Genomic DNA, 21,719 nt, shown 5'->3' with positions numbered 1-21,719 from the left:
TTCTTAAACTGCTAATGTTGAATAAAACATGCAGGGGAGCAGCAATGCTGACATCACTTCCTATCTTTGTTCCTGACATTATTTTCAGGTTTTGGAATGCAATTCCTCAGAGACTGGACATGAAAGCACAGAACATAGAGCCTAAACTCTATGAACATCTTGTTTCATTCTTGTCTACCTCATTCAATGCACAGTTGTCTTATAAACATGAAATATGGTGTTTGAGAACGTTTAGGTCAGCATGACTCTAGGATTTTCAGTATTCATATCCTGCATGTGTGTGTGTGTGTGTGATGGTTCTTTCTCTGTAGGAAACTCCTGTCAGCACTGAAGGGATTTGAGGGTTACTTCACATTTTCCACCCAACTTCAAAATCACTGTGTTTGTGTGTGAGTGAGAAACACTTAATTATCTTTCTGTTGAACAAATCAGCTCAGATCGGCATATAATGTTTTTGTATTGTGCAACACACATGCATTTAGCAAGACGTCTGTACGTGTATAAATTTGGCTATACTTGTAGAGGCCAAATTGTTAAAAACTTTCTTGAAAAACTGGACTTTTGAAGTGCTCCACACTATTTGAAATGCACATATTGGCATTTACAGCTTGGGTTTTCCCCCCACTGGCAGCGCAAACTGAAAGCACCTTAAAGGAACACTCCACTTTTTTTGAAAATAGGCTCATTTTCCAACTCCCCCAGAGTTAAACAGGTGAGTTTTACCGTATTCGAATCCATTCAGCCGATCTCCGGATCTGGCGGTACCACTTTTAGCATAGCTTAGCATAGTTCATTGAATCGGATTAGACCGTTAGCATCTCGTTAAAAAATGATCAAAGAGTTTCAATATTTTTCCTATTTAAAACTTGACTCTTCTGTAGTTACATTGTGTACTAAGACCGAAGGAAAATTAAAAGTTGCGATTTTCTAGGCCGATATGGCTAGGAACTATACTGTCATTCCAGCGTAATGATCAAGGAACTTTGCTGCCGTACCATGGCTGCAGCAGGCGCAATGATATTACGCAGCGCCTGTGACCCCCTGCTTGAACAGGGAGCGTGCCTTGCAACCATGGAGACATTTGTGAGAGACGCTGCGTAATATCATTGCGCCTGCTGCACCCATGGTACGGCAGCAAAGTTCCTTGATCATTACGCCGGAATGACAGTATAGTTCCTAGTCATATCGGCCTAGAAAATTGCAACTTTTAATTTTCCTTCGGTCTTAGTACACGATGTAACTACAGAAGAGTCAACTAATCAGATTCAATGAACTATGCTAAGCTATGCTAAAAGTGGTACCGCCAGACCCAGAGATTGGCTGAATGGATTCGAAAACGGTAAAACTCAACTGTTTAACTCTAGGGGAGTTGGAAAATGAGCCTATTTTCAAAAAAAGTGGAGTGTTCTTTTAAGACCATCAATACTAATGTCCCTCTAAACACATTCACACACTGTGCACCTCATGAAGTCACACATCCAGGGTGCGAGGTTCATTAAAAACGTGTCAGAGCTGTCACTATGTGTGCCTTTCTGTCAGCAGAACTATTAACTAAAATAACACGCATGCCCCCACACCTGGGGTGAATTATGGTAATACATAACATATATCATAAACCCAAATACACAGATGTTAATATCAGTTCTTTAACTGAATAAAATAAATGACATTACAAGTCCGGTCAAGCAGATATTTGCACACTGATGAACCTCTGATCAGTTCCTTATGGAACTCACAACAGCCCAGACAGCCAATAATCTGTAAGAATTTCCATTGAGATGAAATGCTTGACCTCTGATTCGCTGTGTCAGCACCTGAGCTGCAGTAACACACATGAATGAAAACTGAGCAGCCAAACACCAAACATATGTCTGGAATGACACACTACCTATATTTGAAAGAAACTTATGTGGAGTTAGTGAGATTTTGTAATGTTTTTGAAAGAAGTCTCTTATGCTTACTATAAGGCTGATAATTTATCTGATAAAAATACAGTAACAGTATAATATTATGAAATATTATTACAATTGAAAATTACTTTTCTATATCTGAACATATTTTGTAATTCAATTTATTCCTATGTTGGCAAAGCTGAAGTCTTCAGTGTCACATGATCCTTCAGAAATCATTCTAATATGCTGATTTGCTGCTCAAGAAACATTTATTCTTATTATCAATGTTGAAAACAGTTGTGCTTATGGTGTTCCTCATATTTTGATGGTTTAATCAAACTTGTAGGGTCATTACAAAACAATTATCCCCTTCCGGACATCACTTTTGGTCATTACTGTACCCAAGGGAAGAAAACAGAATTAAACATGCAACACAGAGAGATCATGTGACAACAATTCAGCATACTGTCTAAACACTTCTATACTAAATACTGTTTTGTATAGTATTTAGTAGGGGTGTAAGGGTACTCAAACATGACGGTTCGGTACATACCTCGGTTTTGAAGTCACGGTTCGGTACGGGTTCGGTACAGCAGGGTGAGAAAACACACTTTTTTATTAAACAATGTTTTACTGAACCAACTGTGTCTCTGTCTTTAAATGTATTCAGTTATAATTAAAATTTTCTTAGGGATAAAAAAAATCTATCTCTGCTAGATATAATCTTAATCTTCAATCATCAACACTCAAATAATAATAAAAACATTTATGTATTGTAAGCATGTATATTCGTTGTTGAGATATAATCATTTACACAGTGGCTGTCATAACTTGTTTTCATGACGGATTTATTTAGGCCTTACATTAACTAACAGGTTAAGTTAAATATAATTAATATATATAGGCTAATATAGTGCATTTATTTGGCGAAAGACTTCATTTCTCTAGCGAACTAACAAGCTGTTGACACTGAATGGCTTTTCTGAGGTAAATGTAATAGCCTACTACATGACATATTGTTTACAAACTGTTTTACTGACATCTTTCCGTGGTTGAAACACTAAGTTGTACTGTATCTTTCAACATACCTTCATGTTCATTTATGTTCATTCTGTAGCAGTGAAGAGGAAGGGATGATCGTGTTCACTCACGCTCTGCGCTGCCGTTTGAACTGATCTGTCACGCCACATTAATAAGCTTCAAAACGGCATTTATTGTTTTAATTTCGTGATAAAATGAACAGAATTTGAAAGATGGCACTTTGTTTCTTATCGAAAGAAACAAAACACGGAGCTTATTGCGATTATTGGTGGTTAATGCTGGTTAAAATAGGTTAGGCTTACTGTGCGCGCCCCCTTCTGGATTGGAGTGTGGATCGCCTGTATTCGTCGTCAACCGTCCGTGACGGTTCGGGACGAATACATGTAGGCTACCATTACACCCCTAGTATTTAGTAGGCAGTATAGGCAGCATATAGGCACTATGTAGTGTAAACTGCAGTAAGCATGCTAGTATCTACTTCTGAACAAGGGAAAAAAAACACACTCGTCACTGATGGAAAAAGTGTGTGTGTGTGTGGTCCTGGCAAACCCTATACATTGTGGGGACAAAATGTACAGACAAGGATGGCAATACCAGAAATCTTTGACCTGGTGGGGACATTTTTGGTCCCCATGAGGAAAAAAGCTTATAAATCATAGTAAATTGTTTTTTTGAAAACATAAAAACGCAGAAAGTTTTCTGTGACAGTTTGTACACTCTCGTATAAAAATCATTAAGTTTATGGAAAGTCCCCATAAAACATGGAAACCCAAAGTGTAAGTGTGTGTGTGTGTGTGTTATTCAAGGCAGTCAGTGTCCAAACAATATTCAGTGTCTCTAATGTCCAGGAGTCAATGTGAGTTCAGGAACAGCAGGCATGTGTTCTTCTCTATTAAACTAAGTTTATTTCTCTTTTCTTCTCTCCATCTCTCATTTTCTACCGTCCTCTCCCAGAGGATCATTACTCAGATTTAAATAATGAAGTTTAAGATTCAGTATTAACTTTGTCTCCTAAAAATCAACTAAATGTGTTGACATTTTTTACCTTTTGCTTCTGTACTTGTCACCAGCTTCACCTTTTACTATAGTAAATGAACGGCATTCTCAGTCATGCTGAGTGACTGACAGCTTCTGACATTGAGGAAAGTTCTCCATTCCTCTCTGAAAATCAAAGCTGAGACAGATATTGAGGTCATAATCTGAGGGTATCTGCCCAGATGACTGTAAAGTATTATAAGTGTATTTTAGTGTGTGGCTGCTGTTCCACTGCTTCCCTCAGCACAGAAGAATTTGGTTGCTACAATGAATGAGCCAATTTGACATCTTTCCACAAACACACACATGTAAAACCATATGTGCCATCATACACATACACATACATACACACACACACACACACACAGTTCTCTTTTCCAGCAGTGACGTGACAGCAAGTTCTTGTTTATTTCTGTTTGACAGATTGTGCAAAACTGCTGATTCCTGGAGGATATTTAAAGTTTTTAAAGGGTTAGTTCACTCAAAAAATGAAAATTCTGTCTTTAATTACTCACCCTCATGTCATTCCAAACCCGTAAGACTTTCGTTCATCTTCAGAACACAAATGAAGATCTTTTTGATGAAATCTGAGCACTTTCTGTCCCTCCATACAGTGTGGTTGTGACCCAGCTCCATTTGCATTACAGTAGTGTGTACTGTAATTTCATTAATATCATGAAATTTTGGTCAATAAAGACGTTCAATATGCTGTTCAGTATTTTTATTTATTTTTTTCAGTTCGGTATGTTTGCACAAAGCTTACAGTCAAAAATACTAACTTTATAATTGTAAATTATAAATAATTTCTAATTTCAGTTTAATTTCCATGTTAAGTAAACTTAAATACGTCAGTACACTTAAAATTAACACCAAGTTAAGTGAACTTAAATATACAAGTTTTGGGAGACTCCATTACTCAATTGAATTGAGGGAACGAGTTTAATCAAATAAGTTCAGTCAACTTATTAGGGTTTTCAGTGTAGACAGCTACGCAACTCACACTTTGACGCTTCAAAAAGTTTATAAAGAAATCGTAAAACTAATATATAAGAATTGAACGATTTAGTCCAAATTATAAATCCCTTTATATGATGAACAATGAATTTTCCACGAAAAAATATTAAGCAGCACAAACTGTTTTCAACATTGATAATAAGAAATGTTTCTTGAGCAGCAAATCAGCATATTAGAATGATTTCTAAAGATCATGTGACACTGAAGACTGGAGTAATGATGCTGAAAATTCAGCTTTGATGAATAGAAAGTTTAAAAGAACAGCATTTATTTGAAATAGAAAACATTATAAATGTCTTTCTGTCACTTTTGATCAGTTTATTGCATCCTTGCTGAATAAAAGTATTAAATTCTTTAAAAAAAACACTGACTTTTGAATGGTAGTGTTGATAGATAGAATATATTTGATTAAATAAATAAAATAAATATTTTGAATTAATGATACACTGACTAGTTTAATAAAATTAGTTGCAAATAACAGTATAGCCAATGCTATCTCACGACCAATTCGTACGAATGACCTACCCCTAAACCCCGCCCCTAAATCTACCCGTCACTGGGGTTCAGACAAATCACATGAATTTGTACGAGTGAATCCATACGAATCCGAATTAGCCACCTCGTAAAATATATACGAATGTCCGTGAGATCAGGTTGGTAGCTATATTTAAATTAGCTAAGAAAAGACCTCAAATGAAGATCACTGAAAGACTGTGTGACACTGAATAGACAAAAAAAGTGGAATTCTGACAAAAATGGGGTATTATCTGTTGATTTTACAATTAACCACAGTAAATGAACATGTTAACTGAACAGCCCTAGTGAGCATCTGTAGCATGATCATACTGAACATTAAAACCACGAGAGATCTTTCTCTTCAGCTCTCACTCTCTAAATCCCCGTCCGCCACTTTCCCGCCCTGCTCTCACGTTGACGCAGGACTCTTTCCTTTAAGTTCTTACTCTCATTGTTCACTGTGACCCAAAGCACAATCTTCCACTTCCACACACTTCCTGCTTCCTGATTCACAGGAAGTGCTGTGCAGAGCCATTTCCTCTGCTTATTTGGCTTAATATATTCAGAATCAGAGTCTTTCGTTCTCTAACATACACAAGAAAAATGTGGATCAAATAAAAGCTGAAATCTTTTTAATACAGTCTAATGTTGTTCTAATTCCCTATAAACCTACTGAAGCATTACAATGTCAATATGTCAGGACTGGAAGCATGAATGCATCGTCTACTATATAGACCTCTTTTCTGGATGGATTTAATCTGATGGTTCAAATCACCAACCCATAACTCATAACCCCCACCCACATTCATATAACCAGCCTGAAAGGAATAGCTCGCACAAAAATGGAAATGGCGTCATCATTTACTCACTGCTTCCACACCAGTGACTCTCTTTCTTCCAAATAACAAAAAAGGTGAAATTGAGCAGAATCAAGGGGATTTTGGGAAACGGTGTGGTCAAGCTCCAAACAAACAAACAACAAAAAACATTAAAAAAAGAAGACAACAAAATAGCATCATATAATAGCCCAAATTACTTGTGTATTCTCTGAAGCCATACAATATAGCTTTGTGTGAGAGATTTTTGGATTTTCAATGAAGTTTATAATTATATATAATCAACAAAAGTCATTTTAAGAGTCAGATTAGATAAAAATCGCTCTTTGAGGTGACACCTGCACCGTTTCACTTCCCATTTTTGGGTAAATAATCCTTGTAGCCTATATATTCCTAATATTATAGTAGTTGAAATCACAGGGCCAAACAGATCATCACAGTGTGTTTGTGGTCCTAGATAGAGACATGATTACCCGTATACGGACTTGAGGGGCATGAAGGGAGTGTTTGTGCAGGCCAGAGGGGTTTATCAGCTCCAAACACTTGCAGGATTTCCGGTTTGGGATTGTCCGTCCAATTCCTGAGTTCCACAGGAAGCGCGGAATAAAAAGCAGGAGAAAAACGCCCAAAAGCATCTCATTCCTCGCCAGTCGGATCACGGGGAGCATCGAGACTTCGACCACACGGTGCTCTTCATCAGAGAGAAGAAGAGTTTATAAGAAATGGTGACGATGGAGAAGCGCGTCAGAGCGCGCGACAGGTGGATCGAATGGCCTCGAGCTCAGCGCGAGATCACGTGATTTTATTTACTGGGTGAGTGTGTGAACATTATTTATATTGGCATGGAGATTTTCTTTGGTTACACTTCAGTAATAAGGCATTGAACATTATAAACAGAGTATTCACAATCAAATAAGGATATTAAAATTTCTCGACATAACTATTTGAATGGACGACGATTTCAAATGAAAATGAAAAAATGAAAATGCAACGTGTTCTGTCTTTATAGCAAAACTTTATAATAATTAATTGTATATAATGATGATGATGACTTTAAAATCATGAAAAAAAAAACGGTCACGTGTTTCCAAAACTTTTTATTGGTAGTGTATAAATAGGCTATTAATGTACTGACTTATTAACAGCAAATAATATTTGGATCAGGATGTGATTTTTTAAACTACTGCACGTTAAACATAAAGGGTTAGCTTCATTGCATTTCTTTTTTTTCCTGCGGTTTTTCCTTTTATTTCTCGGTGTGTGACCCGGTAAACTGAGCTGCTGCGGGTGAATTCCAGCAGCGATGGCGTCACGCGGCGCCAGGGTCTCCCGTGAGCTCTTGCGTGAGTGTTTCTCCCGGGACGTCCCGGTGAAGGAGGGGCAGTAGTGGTGTGGTTACCCCCCTGCATGCTTTGACAGTTGTGAGGGAACTCAGAGTGTGCAAAAAAAAAAAAAAAAACTCCTAAACACGGAGAGCTGAGCTACGGGAAGCGCGCGCAGGAGTCTCGTGCCAGTGCAACTTTGGGCACTCATGCGTGTTTTTGGACTATTTATGAGATTATTCCACGTCTGTCCTCTGAGTTTGGTCGGAAACTTCGTTTTTGGGACGCGCTGGGGGACCACTCTCTTTCTTTCCCCTTTTACATCCACGCACGAGCGGTTAATCTCGTGAACAGGAGTAATCCAGTGAGTCATTGTACAAAATCAAATATATATTTTAAATTGTTTATGTAAATTCATGCATGCATCATGCATTTCATTATTGTCTATTTGCTCATGCAACGGCTTAGTACAAGTCATTGTGTGTGTATGTGTGTGTGTGTGTGTGTGTGTGTTACTATAATTGTCATTAGATGAGACTTGAACTGGATTAACACTGGAATCTGTGAATGGTCGCAAATAATGTTGTATGAAAACAGCGCCGCCTGCTGGTCGTTTACCGTTAAAGCGATTTTTCAGACCGCGAACTACACTAAAAAAAATGCTGGGTTAAAAATGGACAAACCCAGCGGTTGGGTTAAATGTTTGCCAAACGTGCTGGGTAGTTTTATTTAACTCAACTATTATTTAAAAATTACCGTATTGCTTGTTTAAAATGAACCCAAAGTATGTTTAATAAATTAACATTTATTAATAAGTTTAATGAATAATAATTAAACAATAGACATTTATTAAATTGCTTATTAATAAATGTTCACCTTTTGATTATTATTGTTGCCTCTATGGGTCTGATTTTTAATTTTTGGGTTAAATTTTGGGTTCATTTTAAGTCAGCCATATAGTCATTTTTAAACAATATTTGGGTTAAATAGAACTGCCCAGACATTTAACACTTAACCCAACCACTGGGTTAAATCAACCCAATCGCAGTCCATTTCCAACCCAACTTGGTTTGTTTTTAACCCAGCATTTTTTAGAGTATACTTACACACCTTGCTGATTTATTTAGCATGCATACTGTGCATAGTTTGCATAAAATATTTGGATATCCTACTCAGCTAAAAGTGTGATGTTACTAGATTTACTACATACTGCATACTGCGCAGAAAGAATTTTTAAGCGCCAAAACAGTTTTAAACTAATATGCCAAATTTATCATCACTAGACATCACTTATTGAATTCATTTTAGTGATAAAAATGTAGCAAACTACTTTTATAAATGCATATTGCATGATATATTTTGCATTGTTTCACATACTACTTTTTAAGCAACAGTATCCAGTATATACTGCACACTAAGCAGTATGCTAGCATTCCATTCCAAATATAAACACACACTAAAGGCTGGCCCTCCATTAGTCTTAACAGCTTCCGCTTCCAATTAGTGCCATTATTTGTGATTATATGCAGTGATGTGGATCTAAATGTTGGTGTGTGTTGACATACAGAGTTTTATATTGACTTTGAGACTTTTTTGGGGTTTGGCATTGTGTTTAAATGTACATTTTACACTTATATGTACTACGCTTTGGATTTCAGTGATTACTGTTGTGCAGAAAGTGCTGAAAGTTTGCACTATAATATCTATTTTATTGCCCATTACTAATAGATTATCTTCGCTCAACATCACTAGCAGGTAAACTATAGTTTGTTTTTGATGTGTTACGCATATGACTGCTTAGAGACCTGTGAGTCAAAGATCTGGCAGCGTTTATATAAGACACGTGGTAAGTGTTTACATATGACGGCAATCAGATGAATTATGAGAGACGCACACATATACAGTTTCTGTAACTCAAACAGCCTGCAGGTATGGTCCTGTAGAAACCATTAAGCGTTTGGCAGGAGATCTGTATGAAAGTCATCCAGAAGTCCTAAACCACTTTACTGCCTCATTGTGGTGTCAGACGTTCTGCGGTGGGTCGTCCGACTCAAACTGCCGACACTGAGAACATTATCTGACCCACAATCCTTAGGTTGTGATTTCAAAGCTCACCAGCTGCTGTAGAGGGGCTCAGTGCTGTGGAAAGTGTTGTTATCTTAACAAATCTGATATTAACAACCAGACGCACATACAGAAACACTGTAACAGACCTGAGATGAGGAATCACACACGATTAGCCAGTCGCACACACCAGTACTGGCAGTTCAGTTGAATATCTGTGCGAATGTTGCTAAGCTAACAATACAATGCTCAAAAATATTGGGTTCATAACTGAAATATTTCTCTTGCTTTGCTCACCATCTTGGGTGGAATTTTTTCCCCCACAGAACTTGAAGCAGTGCATTCTGGGATTGTCTCATGTAAATGATACATGTGATTCTGTCTTAGAATTGTCAAAATGGAGTATCTTAGATTAAGGCAGGGAAATTATGGTTGTGTCCCAAATGACACACTATCCACCATGTACTTATGAACTATGTACTCAATTGTGTAGGGTATGAAGTTTATAAGGTTATTTTGTCATTCACAGTCAGGGTCTGTTAGCCCCTCCCCCTCCGCTATGTAATTACAGCTGTGACAAGGGTTGCCAGGTTTTCACAACAAAACCCTCCAAATTGCTACTCAAAACTAGCCCAATCGCATTTCAGGGGATGGTCCACCGGTAAAAATCATGTTCTGGGGGGTAAAATCTGTGTTTTTGGCTGGGTTCCCCTGGTAAAATTCACATTCCAGGGGCTAAATATCATGTTGTTTGGGGTCGCTTCAACCCACAGACATGAAAAACAACCCGTGGCAACAGTGTTAAAGTAGCCCAATTCCACGGGAAAAACCGCAGACTTGGCAACACTGGCTGTGACAGTTGAGTGCATGAAGTGTCCAACATTCAACACTTTTCAGTGTGAACCCCTCCTGTTCGAACCGCCCACTCTAAGCGGGACTCGAACCCGGGTACGCCGGCATGGGAGTCGGGTGCTCTAACAAGGAGGCTAAAGACTCTTGAGATCAGGAGAGTGAGGTTTACACACACAGCTCTTACCAGCCTACGTCCATTCCAAACACACTACTCTCGCTATTTACAGGTACTACAAAACAACATAGAATAGTGCATAAGTATGCAAATTGGGACACACCCTTACCTTTATGTTAGCTTGTTGCTAAGCTAATTACAATGTAGTGTTTTCAAAAGTACCGACCGTGATACAAAATTGGTACTGAAATTTTAAAAATATGACACTTTGAGTGCTGTTGAGTGGATTCGTAAACACCTCTGATTGGCCTTTGTGTTCACGTGCTCATCAGGTATGTCTGTGATCAACGCACGGGAGCGTTTGAAAGCACACAGAAGTGTTTGAATTTGAAAGCGTTTTGAAAGGTGGAACGGGAGTGTTTTGAAAGCAACGCTCCCATGTGTATCTGTGTAAGCGCTCGGTGAAGAGCGTCATTGATGTCATGTTTTTGAAGCATTGATCATTGCCAATCACAGACATATCTGTTGAGCGCGTGAACACAAAGGCCAATCAGAGGTGTTTACGAATACACTCAACAGCGCTCAGAGCGTCACATTTTTAAAATTTCAGCACCGACTTTGCGTTTCCCATTTTTTCGCGTTTCGCGTTAGGTCCTACTTTTGACAACACAAAATTACAAATGAAGATGTACTGAAGTACTTTAATCTTGTTAGTCACATTTGGACAGTATCTTTTTTTTCTTTTAAATCCAAAAATATACTCACTAAGTTTTGCTCGCTAACTTGCTCCATCACTGAGGTAAATCAAAAAACATTTAATACCAGATCCAGACTTTAACAGTCAAAATCATTAAGCATTGATCAGGGGTAATATGGGTCGTTAATCTCCAGAAAATATGAGACGAGAGCTCGTTTAAAGTGCTTCTTACACAAACACACATGCACAATCATATTCACAGCCTCTTGTTTCACTACATTAGTGAGGACACTGCATAGACTTCTACTGATTTTATATCAGGGTAATGATATTTTCTATAGTCTAACCCAAGCCCTACCCCTAAACCAACCCATCACAGAAACATGTGCAGAACGCTAGACTTAAAAAAAAAAAAAAATTATAAGCCTTTTTAACTATTAAGGGCCAGTAAAACATCCTCACTAGTCGGTTGTCATAATGTTTCACTATATAAGTGAGGATATTTGGCCCTCCAAGCCTGTACACACACACACACACACACACAGAGGTGTGGTAGGTATAATATATGAGGCTTTAGGCTTGTTGTCAAAAGCTCTCTAGGGAACACTGAGACCTGTTTTACACCGCGCTCTAAACCTGAACTCATTAAACCAGCAATAACCTAATGATTACTGTAAGCTGTTCAAGATGAGAGAACACACGTGTGTGTACATGCGCATACAAGCTCAGATGAACTTCAGGAAGAGAAATGACTTTTAATATAGTTGGCTTTGTAAAGTCTCATTTTCATCTGAAACAGATTTGTTCATGCATGTGTGTGGTGGGACGACATGCTAAATGCTGTTTCAGTAATCAAAGCCATGTTTTTAATAACTTGTTCTTATTAAAATGTTTAACCTGAAATCTCCATGTTACAGATAGAAACACAGAAATGTGTCTTCATTACACCCGAATGAAAATGAAACCACTTTAGCTGCAATATGAGTTATGATCTGATTTTAAATCATCAGTACTGTTATAAAGCATGCGGATATGTGTGTATTTATGTAAACAAACGTTTCTTAGAACCATGTTTGATTCAATCAGCTGTGATTTGTAACAAATGCACTTCATAATGATGATTAATTTTCTCTAACTTTCTGCCTTTAAAAGTGCATTAACTCTCTAATGTTTAAACATGAAACAGATCATAACTGTGTGCTTCTGGGAAATGGTTACAAATTGCATGTTTTAATTCTTAATGTCTATCTGAAGAACAGTTCTGTGTGTTGCATGTACAGTATGATGGATTCCAGCTGTTCAATAAGGAAGTATAGCAGAAATAACATTTTGTAAAGACTAGTTCAGTGCTCTCTAGGCAAAGATCTTAGATAAAGACAGTACCGTACTCTGATGTGGGCATTTTCAACTTAAATGTCATAACATTTATTTTATTTTCATATATTATTGCTATTATTATACAGTATATTATTTTAAATATGTTATTATATATTGTTTTATATTATCACTATTATTACATATTTAATTATATATTATTGCTACTGTACCTTTAATAATGTTCTATCCTATCTATCTATCTCAGGTAGCTGATTGGGGGACGGACACACCTGAAAGTCTCTCTTCCTGCTGTCAGACACACCTGAGAGAGAGAGAGAGCGACAGATAGACAGAGAGAGAGACATGTACACAGCAGTCCTGCTCTCCTCCTCTCTGTTTCTCCTGCATGTGACCTGCACGCCTCAGATTCACGGTCACCACGGGTAAATGGCTCAAATACATACATACACACACACAGTAGTGACTGTGTCTGAAATCGAATACTTCCCTACTATATAGTAGGTGAAAAACAGTACGCCAAAAGAGTAGTATGTCAGAAAACATAGTATTCAAAAAGTCCCCGGATGACCTACTACTTCAGCCGAGATTCTGAAGTGCACATTTGATAGACACTTTACTGTCCCATGAGGCCATGGGAGGGGATTTATGAATAGAAGTGAAGTGAAACAACTGAAGCTGGTAGGTCACATGACAGTAACAACATAGCGGATGTAGTGCGTCTGAATTTCATTCATACTACCCATATTCACACTATATAGTACATACTTTTTTAACAGTCGTGAAGTAAATTCAAATGTAGTACTTAGTACATGATTTCAAACGCAGCAGTAGTGTCCGGAAGTGTCAATTCACTTGCTCTTGGGCCTCAGTGGGGTCATGGGTCACTATAAGGTTAAAGGTCAATGCATATAATAGCAGCTAATTACATCAGTCAGTCATGTCCAGTTAGAACTGATGGACAGCAAGCTTTTGATACACAAACAACAATGCAAATGTCTTTCCCAGCATTATATTCAACACACATTCATATAATATAATATAAAAAAATTATAATAATTTTGAGTCAAGATATGATTACACAAGCTGTACACATACACCCTTTCACAATATTTATAAATAATCTAAATAATAAATATTTGGGGTCAGTAAGATTTTTTACAGCAATTTGATACAGTAAAGGTATTTATAATGTTACAAAAGATTTTTCCGTTTCAAATAAACACTGTTCTTTTAAACTTTCTATTCATCAAAGAATCCTGAAAAAAGTATCAGAAAATTTCCACAAAAATATTAAGCAGCACAACTGTTTTCAACTAAAAAAAAATAATAACAAATGTTTCTTGAGCAGCAAATCAGCATATTAGAAATGATTTCTGAAGGATCATGTGATACTGAAGACTGGAGTGATGATGCTGAAAATTCAGCTTTGATCAAAGGAATAAATTACATTTTAATATAGTACTTTAAATTGTAATAATAATATAAAATATTCCTGTTTTTACTCTATTTTGATCAAATAAATGCAGCTTTGGTGAGCATAAACTTTCTGACCCCAAACTTTTGAACGGTAATGTAAATATAAGCAACATCTGTGTGTGTTTCAGGAGGAGAGTGTGTGTTGGAGATGCGTGGAGTCGTCGTGTGTCCTACAGCACAGAGTCGTTCCTTCAGCCTGTACACAAACCCTACATCACCATGTGCCAAAACCACCGCATGTGTAGCACGTACAAGTAAGAACACACAAAACACAAGAAATATATATTATACTGCATAATGTACTATCATTTGACTGGACTATGTGTTTTACAGGACAATCTACAGGGTTTCGTACAGGCAGGTGAGCAGAGCAGCTCCTAATGTACACATTTACCCAGAATGCTGTCCTGGATGGCGACGCATACATTCACACAACTGCAACCAAGGTAAATGGAGGTCTACAAGCAGGGCCTAAAATTAACGCTTGCCAAGCGTCAAATGCGAGTAAAAATTTGTTGTCGAGTATATGAAACACAGTGTCAATCGCCAGTTGGCTGGTAACATTTTTATGAATTCTTCTAACAATGCAATGTTGTGAGAACATGAACATGAACAAGCATGAATGGCGCTCGGGGGAGATGACCGGCCAGTGCTGCATTGCATGAAAGTTTAATTGCAAGAAGGGGAACTCAATTCATTACTCGCACGCTGTGTGGGAAGTTTTCTGTGAGCAAACATTCTAAGCGAGCGCCCAGAAATCTGCATCTCCGACCACGTGCAAATACTGAATTGAGCTCTCTTTCACGTCTTCTTGTGCTTGAACAGTATGTCAAAATGCTAGTCTTGGCAAGTATCCTCGTAAACATAGTCAGTTATGTCTTAAATAAATGTAAACAGTTGAGAAAGAAAACGCATGTGTAACAGTATATTGAATCCGTGCATTAGCTCTTAAAGTGACAGCAGCCTAATTTTCCAGCTGCTGTCTGTGTTTTTAATGTTAATCAAACAACAAAAGACAAAGAAAAATCTCTAATTGCTCTATTGCTCTAGACAGGGTTTATGTAAATTTTAGGGTTTGTGATGTCACTAACCCAGGAAGAAGTTTGTTGTAGTCTCTACCAGCCGTTTGTTGTAGTCCTTAAAAAGTGATTTCTGTCAAAGAAAATATCTCCCTTTGCATTGAACTTTGAGCATTGTAACTTTGCAGATGTTGTTTATGCTCAAACAGCAACATTACACACTAACTAAAGTGAAAAAAGTGAAATCATAATCAACCGCCCCTTTAAGGCCGGTAAATTTTCATTTAGTCACCGGCCATTGGCAGGTGTGGCAAAAAGTTAGTTTTAGGCCCTGCCTACAAGTCACATTGATTAACGTGAGCTCTGAATGTGTTTTCACATTTGGATTCATACATGCATATGTGTGTGTATTCTCATATGTCTCTCTCTGTAGCGGTTTGTGAGCAGTCATGTGCAAATGGAGGGTCATGTATAAGGCCTAATCACTGTGCATGTCCGAAAGGATGGATGGGACGATACTGTCAAATAGGTACACACACTACCATTCATTTACTGTTATGTTCATGGCGCATGCTTTATAAAATGTGTTGCATGCACAAGAATTGCATGCAACACAATATAAATGGGCTCTTTTAAGATAAGTTTTAAAAGTTTTTTCTCTCTCAGATGTGGATGAGTGTAAAGAAGGTCATCGCTGCTCACAGAAGTGTGTGAATACGCTGGGGAGTTATCGGTGTGTGTGTCAGGAGGGATTCAGTCTGGCTGAAGATGAAATAACTTGTTCAAGAATTCCTCCCCCCTCCCCGCCGCCAGTCGCTCCTCCAAAACCAGACGGTCGCTCATCCAGTAGCGATGCTGGTAAGACAAGATGTGTATATACATTATAATCAGCCGCAGACATACTGATGTTGATACCCATCATCCACACTGGCTTAACACTCAAACTCAGAGTATCAGATACAAGAACCATGAATCTCCAGACAGATACCAGTCAAACTTTTGAACATATTTCGGAATAAATAGTAAGATTATCTATATATATATATATATATATATATATATAAATTGCTCCCCAGTTTGCTTAGTTCTAATACACACTAAAATGATGTACTTTCGAAGCATTGGGCCAAGCGACTATCTTAAAATTTCATTGCAATACCAACGAACCCTGTTCGCATCCATCTAAATTCATTAGTTTATAATTCATTATAAGTTCATACATTTATAAACTACTATGGCAGTTTTGTTCTCACATTCCAGACCACTTTTCTGCAACTGAAAATGTGGGAAGAGAACGGTCTCAGATTCCCCTTTTCCATTGCACAAGGGGTTGTGGGCAATATTAACCAATAAAGCATGCACAGATGCATACTTCACAAATCCACTAGAAATCCCAGCACTTTTTGCATACTGCTTGCAAAGTACTATGAATAAAGACACACTTGCATATTATTTAGGAAGAAAGGCACACAAGCGTTTTAAAAAAAACAAGTGAAGATGGGCTTAAGTGGTAATACAATTACACTGTATCAAAATATGTTTTTATGGGTAAGGTTGGGCTACTGTACCGCAGTATATAAGTGTGTTTCTCCTCTAGCGCCCCCTGCAGGTGGAACCCTGACCAGCCTCACGGTTCATTATTACTTTTGGTACGCGCTATGCCACTCTCAACTCGTACCGTGAGTAATAGTGCACTGTGACTGGTGACCACAGCGACAACATACGGGCCAACCACAAACCTGGACCACATCCATCTGCCTCCACCCAGCAATAACAGACCACCTGACCAACCATGGTTTCTTTAAAAATACCCTTGGCTGCAATGGCTCTCATTGACCTTATTTGTTAAGAGCAAATCACTCTTCAGATATGTTGTCTTTTATTTCTTTAACACACTGTAAAAAAATTATTTTCATACATTTTTTTTCTTTTGTCAAATCAACTTAGATCATTAATGTACAACCCGAATTCTGGAAAAGTTGGGACATTTTTTAAATTTGAATAAAATAAAATCTGTGAAAAAAGATTGTAGAAAACAATGTTCCTCAATGTCAAATTGCAAAGTCTTTGCAAATCTCATCATCTACAGTGCATAACATCATCAAAAGATTCAGAGAAACTGGAGAAATCTCTGTGCATAAAGGACAAGGCCGAAGACCTTTATTGGATGCCTGTGGTCTTCGGGCCCTCAGACGACACTGCATCACTCATCGGCATGATTATGTCAATGACATTACTAAATGGGCCCAGGAATACTTCCAGAAACCACTGTCGGTAAACACAATCCGCCGTGCCATCTGCAGATGCCAATTAAAGCTCTATCATGCAAAAAGGAAGCCATATGTGAACATGGTCCAGAAGCGCCGTCATGTCCTGTGGGCCAAGGCTCATTTAAAATGGATTGTTTCAAAGTGGAGAAGTGTTCTATGGTCAAACGAGTCCAAATTTGACATTCTTGTTGGAAATCATGGGCGCCGTGTCCTCTGGGCTAAAGAGGAGGGAGACCTTCCAGCGTGTTATCAGCGTTCAGTTCAAAAGCCAGCATCTCTGATGGTATGGGGGTGCATAAGTGCATACGGTATGGGCAGCTTGCATGTTTTGGAAGGCACTATGAATGCTGAAAGGTATATAAAGGTTTTAGAGTAACATATGCTCCCCTCCAGACAACGTATATTTCAGGGAAGGCCTTGTGTATTTCAGCAGGACAATGCAAAACCACATACTGCAGCTATTACAACAGCATGGCTTCATCGTAGAAGAGTCCGTGTGCTGAATTGGCCTGCCTGCAGTCCAGATCTTTCACCTATAGAGAACATCTGGCGAATCATTAAACGAAAAATGCGTCAAAGACGACCACAAACAGAATGGAACCAAATTCCTACACCAAAACTCCAGAAACTCATTACCTCGATGCCCAGATGTCTTCAAACTGTTTTGAAAAGAAGAGGAGATGCTACACTATGGTAAACAAATAGTTGGCTCTTATTATGGTAAATAAGAGCCAACTATTTTGAGACCTGTAGCAGGCATCAAATTTGAAATGAGCTCATTTAGTGGATAAAAGTGTAAAATTTCTCCATTTAAACATTTGTTGTTATCTATGTTCTATTGTGAAAAAAATATTGGCTCATGTGATTTGAAAGTCTTTTAGTTTTCATTTTATTCAAATTTAAAAAACGTCTCAACTTTTCCGGAATTTGGGTTGTAGTTCAGATAACATAATATTTAGAGTTTCTGTTGATTAAACCAATCGCCTTTATTGTATGAACTCAAATTTTTAATTTCAATGAACTCAAATTTTTAAGGCAACCAGGTAACTTACTTTTTAAAGTTAAACCAACAATTCTTTTTTACAGTGTATGAGAACCTACTGAACATCATACTCTCCCTTTGTCTGTCGCTATATTATGCCAAAACTAGCTTGTGTCTTTAAGCCTTTTGGCAGCGTCTCGCTCCTCTCCCCTCTTTTCCTTTGTTTCTTCATCTTTTCTCTCCCTACACTATTTCATATCTGTCTATGATTTAAAATAACAGCAAGAACAGAACCTCCTCTGGCCCTAAATAGTAATGTTATCTGTTTCCAAGCGACAGGCTAAAATAATCGCCACTCGTTCTGATTGTTGGCTGGAGCTCAAACACACATTCCTGGAGTTTACACAGTAGAAAGTACAAGAGAGCAGTACATTTTTAAATCTGAGCAAAAATGTCTGGATCCAGGCAGCTGAAAGCTAGTAGTAAGGTAATCTAATGTAAACCAAGGTTTGTTGAAAACCTTGTCTCTATGGAAAATGCTTAATTTCTTTCTTTATTTTTAAATATATAAGGAAAAATATTTCAAAGTAAACCTTTAAGTGACCCCACACGCTAGTTTCTCTGTTCCCACGCTGGTCAAACCTCAGTGTTGTTGAGTTTGACCCCGACCCACCCGGAGTCATCAACATCTGTCTGGTGGGACGTCCACTGGGACTCAAGGTGCAGAAGCTCAGTTTACTCTAAACCTGTCATCAGCAAGAGTAGTTCCCTTGCAAACATGTACCATGGTAAACACAGTTTACACCAAATATGTTGCTTGCTACAGTTACTGTTCCTACACTCTAAAAAAAAAAATGTTGGAAATTAACATTTACTAATATGTTTAATATATGAACATTTATTAATAAGTTTAATGAATAATAACATAGACAATAGAATAACACAAGACACGTCACTCGTATTGTTATGAATGGGAGAAAGTGTAACGTGCAATATGGCGGAATAAGTCCCGCCTTCTAAATAAGAGCCAATCGAAGATTGGTAAAATCATCGCGTCACTGCAGCGGCCGTTAGAAGCTCCGGTTCCTATAGAAACAGTCAGACCCGCGCCTCCGAAATGAAGCACAAAAGATGTCTGGTGTTTAGAATGAACTAGTTTTTAGTTTTCCATCCATTGTTGTGCATTTCTACGACTTGCTGATTTTGCATATTTTGCATTTTTACTTAAAAAATGACATACTTCCCCTTTAAGTAAAATGTTTCATTATCTTATTTAAATCTAAAGGATCAGAGAAAGACGGACACAGAAAGAGAGCCCTGATCTCTAGTTATAATGTCATTTTGACCTGATCATCACCTTTGTTGAGTTTATGGGGCCCAAAGTCCCTGAAATCTTGAGTTTAAAACTACATTAGTGTCATCAGATTGCTGAATGTTTAGCTGTCTGATGATGGTGATTGTGCTTTTAAGGAGGCTGAACACGATTTGTAGCTGCTGTGTCTCCGTTTTCGCTTTGGCTCAATTCGCAGCTCGCATTCCAGATCTATCAAACTCAGACTGCTGGGGGTCACTGTTTTCCCTCACACAAATCACACACACAAAGCTTCTCTCGCTCTCTCCCACATGTCTTCATAAAACACACACATCTGGGACAGATTGACTGAGCTTCAGTGTGCATGTGTGTCTGTGGAAGCAGCCAAATCAAACGCTGAGGAAAATGTGTGTGTGTGTGTGTGTGTGTGTGTGTGACCCATTGACTAGTTTTCAGATTGATAGAGCTCACAACCCAAAACATTCAGAACAACAGCCAAGGGGTGGGACTTACTGGGCTGAGCTCTGATGTGATTGGTGTGTCTGATGTGTCTTAATCATGTCTATTTACAAAAGAACCAATCACAGTCATCGGTTACTCCTTACTGAAGCTTGAGATGAAATATGACCTAATTTAATATACTGTGGAGTGCAAAATCTGAGAACACTGGGATTTTTTTTTTTCCATTTTAACCTGAAAATGAACAGAGTTGTAGATTTTTTAATCATTTTAAGCAAAGAGATACTGTATGATGTAACATGAAGAAATGTTTCAGATTCTGCACTCTTTCTAGGTCACAATAAACAAATGTGACTCTTTGCAAAGATGGCCAGATGTTCCTGCTCCACTGAAGCACAAGATGCTCTTTTGGACATCTCAAATTATGCTGTAAAATAAAATTTTGGTCATCAGATTTTCTTCAGGTCAATCTGAGTACTGCTGTCATAAAAGCAAAAGGGGGCATATAAAACGGCACATAAAAAAAAGACATTATTTAATAAATAAATCATTTTAATTTAATAAATAATTTAAAATAAAAAATACAAAAATAAATAATGTATTAATAAAAACAAATAAAAAATAAAATACATAATTTATTTGATAAATAATTTAATTAAATACTTCAATAAATAAATAATTTAAAATAAACAAATAATGTAATAAAATAAATGAAAAAACAAACAGCAAATAAAAAACATAATATGTAATAAATAATTTAGTAAATAAATACATTATTAAATAAATAATTAATTTTATAAATAAAATACTTAAGTTAATAAATAGATAAAATATTTAATTAAATAAATGAAAAAAAAACAAATAAACAACAAATAAATACATTATTTATTTGTTTATTTATTAAGTTATTTATCAAATAAAAAAATAACATACTTAAATGCATTTACATTTTTAAGTTTATATTTAAGTATATATATACTTATAAAATATATATAAATATAAATATTATATATATTTATTTTTAACTGGAAAACAAAGAACAAAATCTTTCACTAGTGGTCTCAGACTTTTGGACCGGACTGCATATCAAAGTATTTGCATCATATTCTTGCCAAACCTCAAACTTTCCTCCTTTGTCACCCCCTCCACTCATTCTCTCTCTTTCTATATTTATTTACGTCTGCCTTTCTATTCTTCTGAGGTCTTTCGTCTGCTCTGGGAGCGCTTTGGATATTAATCATGGATTCATGCAAACAGAGAATATGCAGAAATATAACATAAAACACTGTTTTCTGGAAGTCTTACAAAAGCTCACAGTCAGTTTGTGTGTTTGCATGTTGTCTGAATAGAAGCATTATTTATGTTCAAAGCCTAGATCTTAAAACATCAAAAATAGGGTTTTAATGAAGACTGAATGTCAATGTCTGTGTGTGTGTGTGTGTGTGTGTGTGTGTGTGTGTGTGTGTGTGGGGTCCATCT

At 37.3% G+C, this 21,719-nt stretch overlaps 1 protein-coding gene across 2 annotated transcripts in view; it reads left to right on the top strand.

Moving 5' to 3' along the window:
• Positions 1-6,934: 6,934 nt before the first annotated feature.
• Positions 6,935-21,719, top strand: part of egfl7 (EGF-like-domain, multiple 7) — a 20,440-nt gene continuing 5,655 nt past the window's right edge. Inside the window, exons 1-6 of one of the 2 annotated variants that reach the window (XM_051877453.1) lie at positions 6,935-7,147; positions 12,967-13,144; positions 14,327-14,452; positions 14,532-14,644; positions 15,651-15,746; positions 15,884-16,075. In XM_051877453.1, the coding sequence (XP_051733413.1) occupies positions 13,065-13,144; positions 14,327-14,452; positions 14,532-14,644; positions 15,651-15,746; positions 15,884-16,075 (607 nt within the window). In that variant the 5' untranslated portion in view covers positions 6,935-7,147; positions 12,967-13,064. Of the gene's footprint in view, positions 7,148-7,678; positions 8,021-12,966; positions 13,145-14,326; positions 14,453-14,531; positions 14,645-15,650; positions 15,747-15,883; positions 16,076-21,719 lie in introns of those variants that run through there. The other variant, XM_051877454.1, reaches the window with a different exon arrangement.

The sequence above is a fragment of the Ctenopharyngodon idella genome, chromosome 21 (genome assembly GCF_019924925.1).
Source record: "Ctenopharyngodon idella isolate HZGC_01 chromosome 21, HZGC01, whole genome shotgun sequence".
In the NCBI taxonomy this organism is placed as follows: Eukaryota; Metazoa; Chordata; class Actinopteri; order Cypriniformes; family Xenocyprididae; genus Ctenopharyngodon; species Ctenopharyngodon idella.
This window is presented reverse-complemented; position numbering and strand designations above follow the sequence as displayed.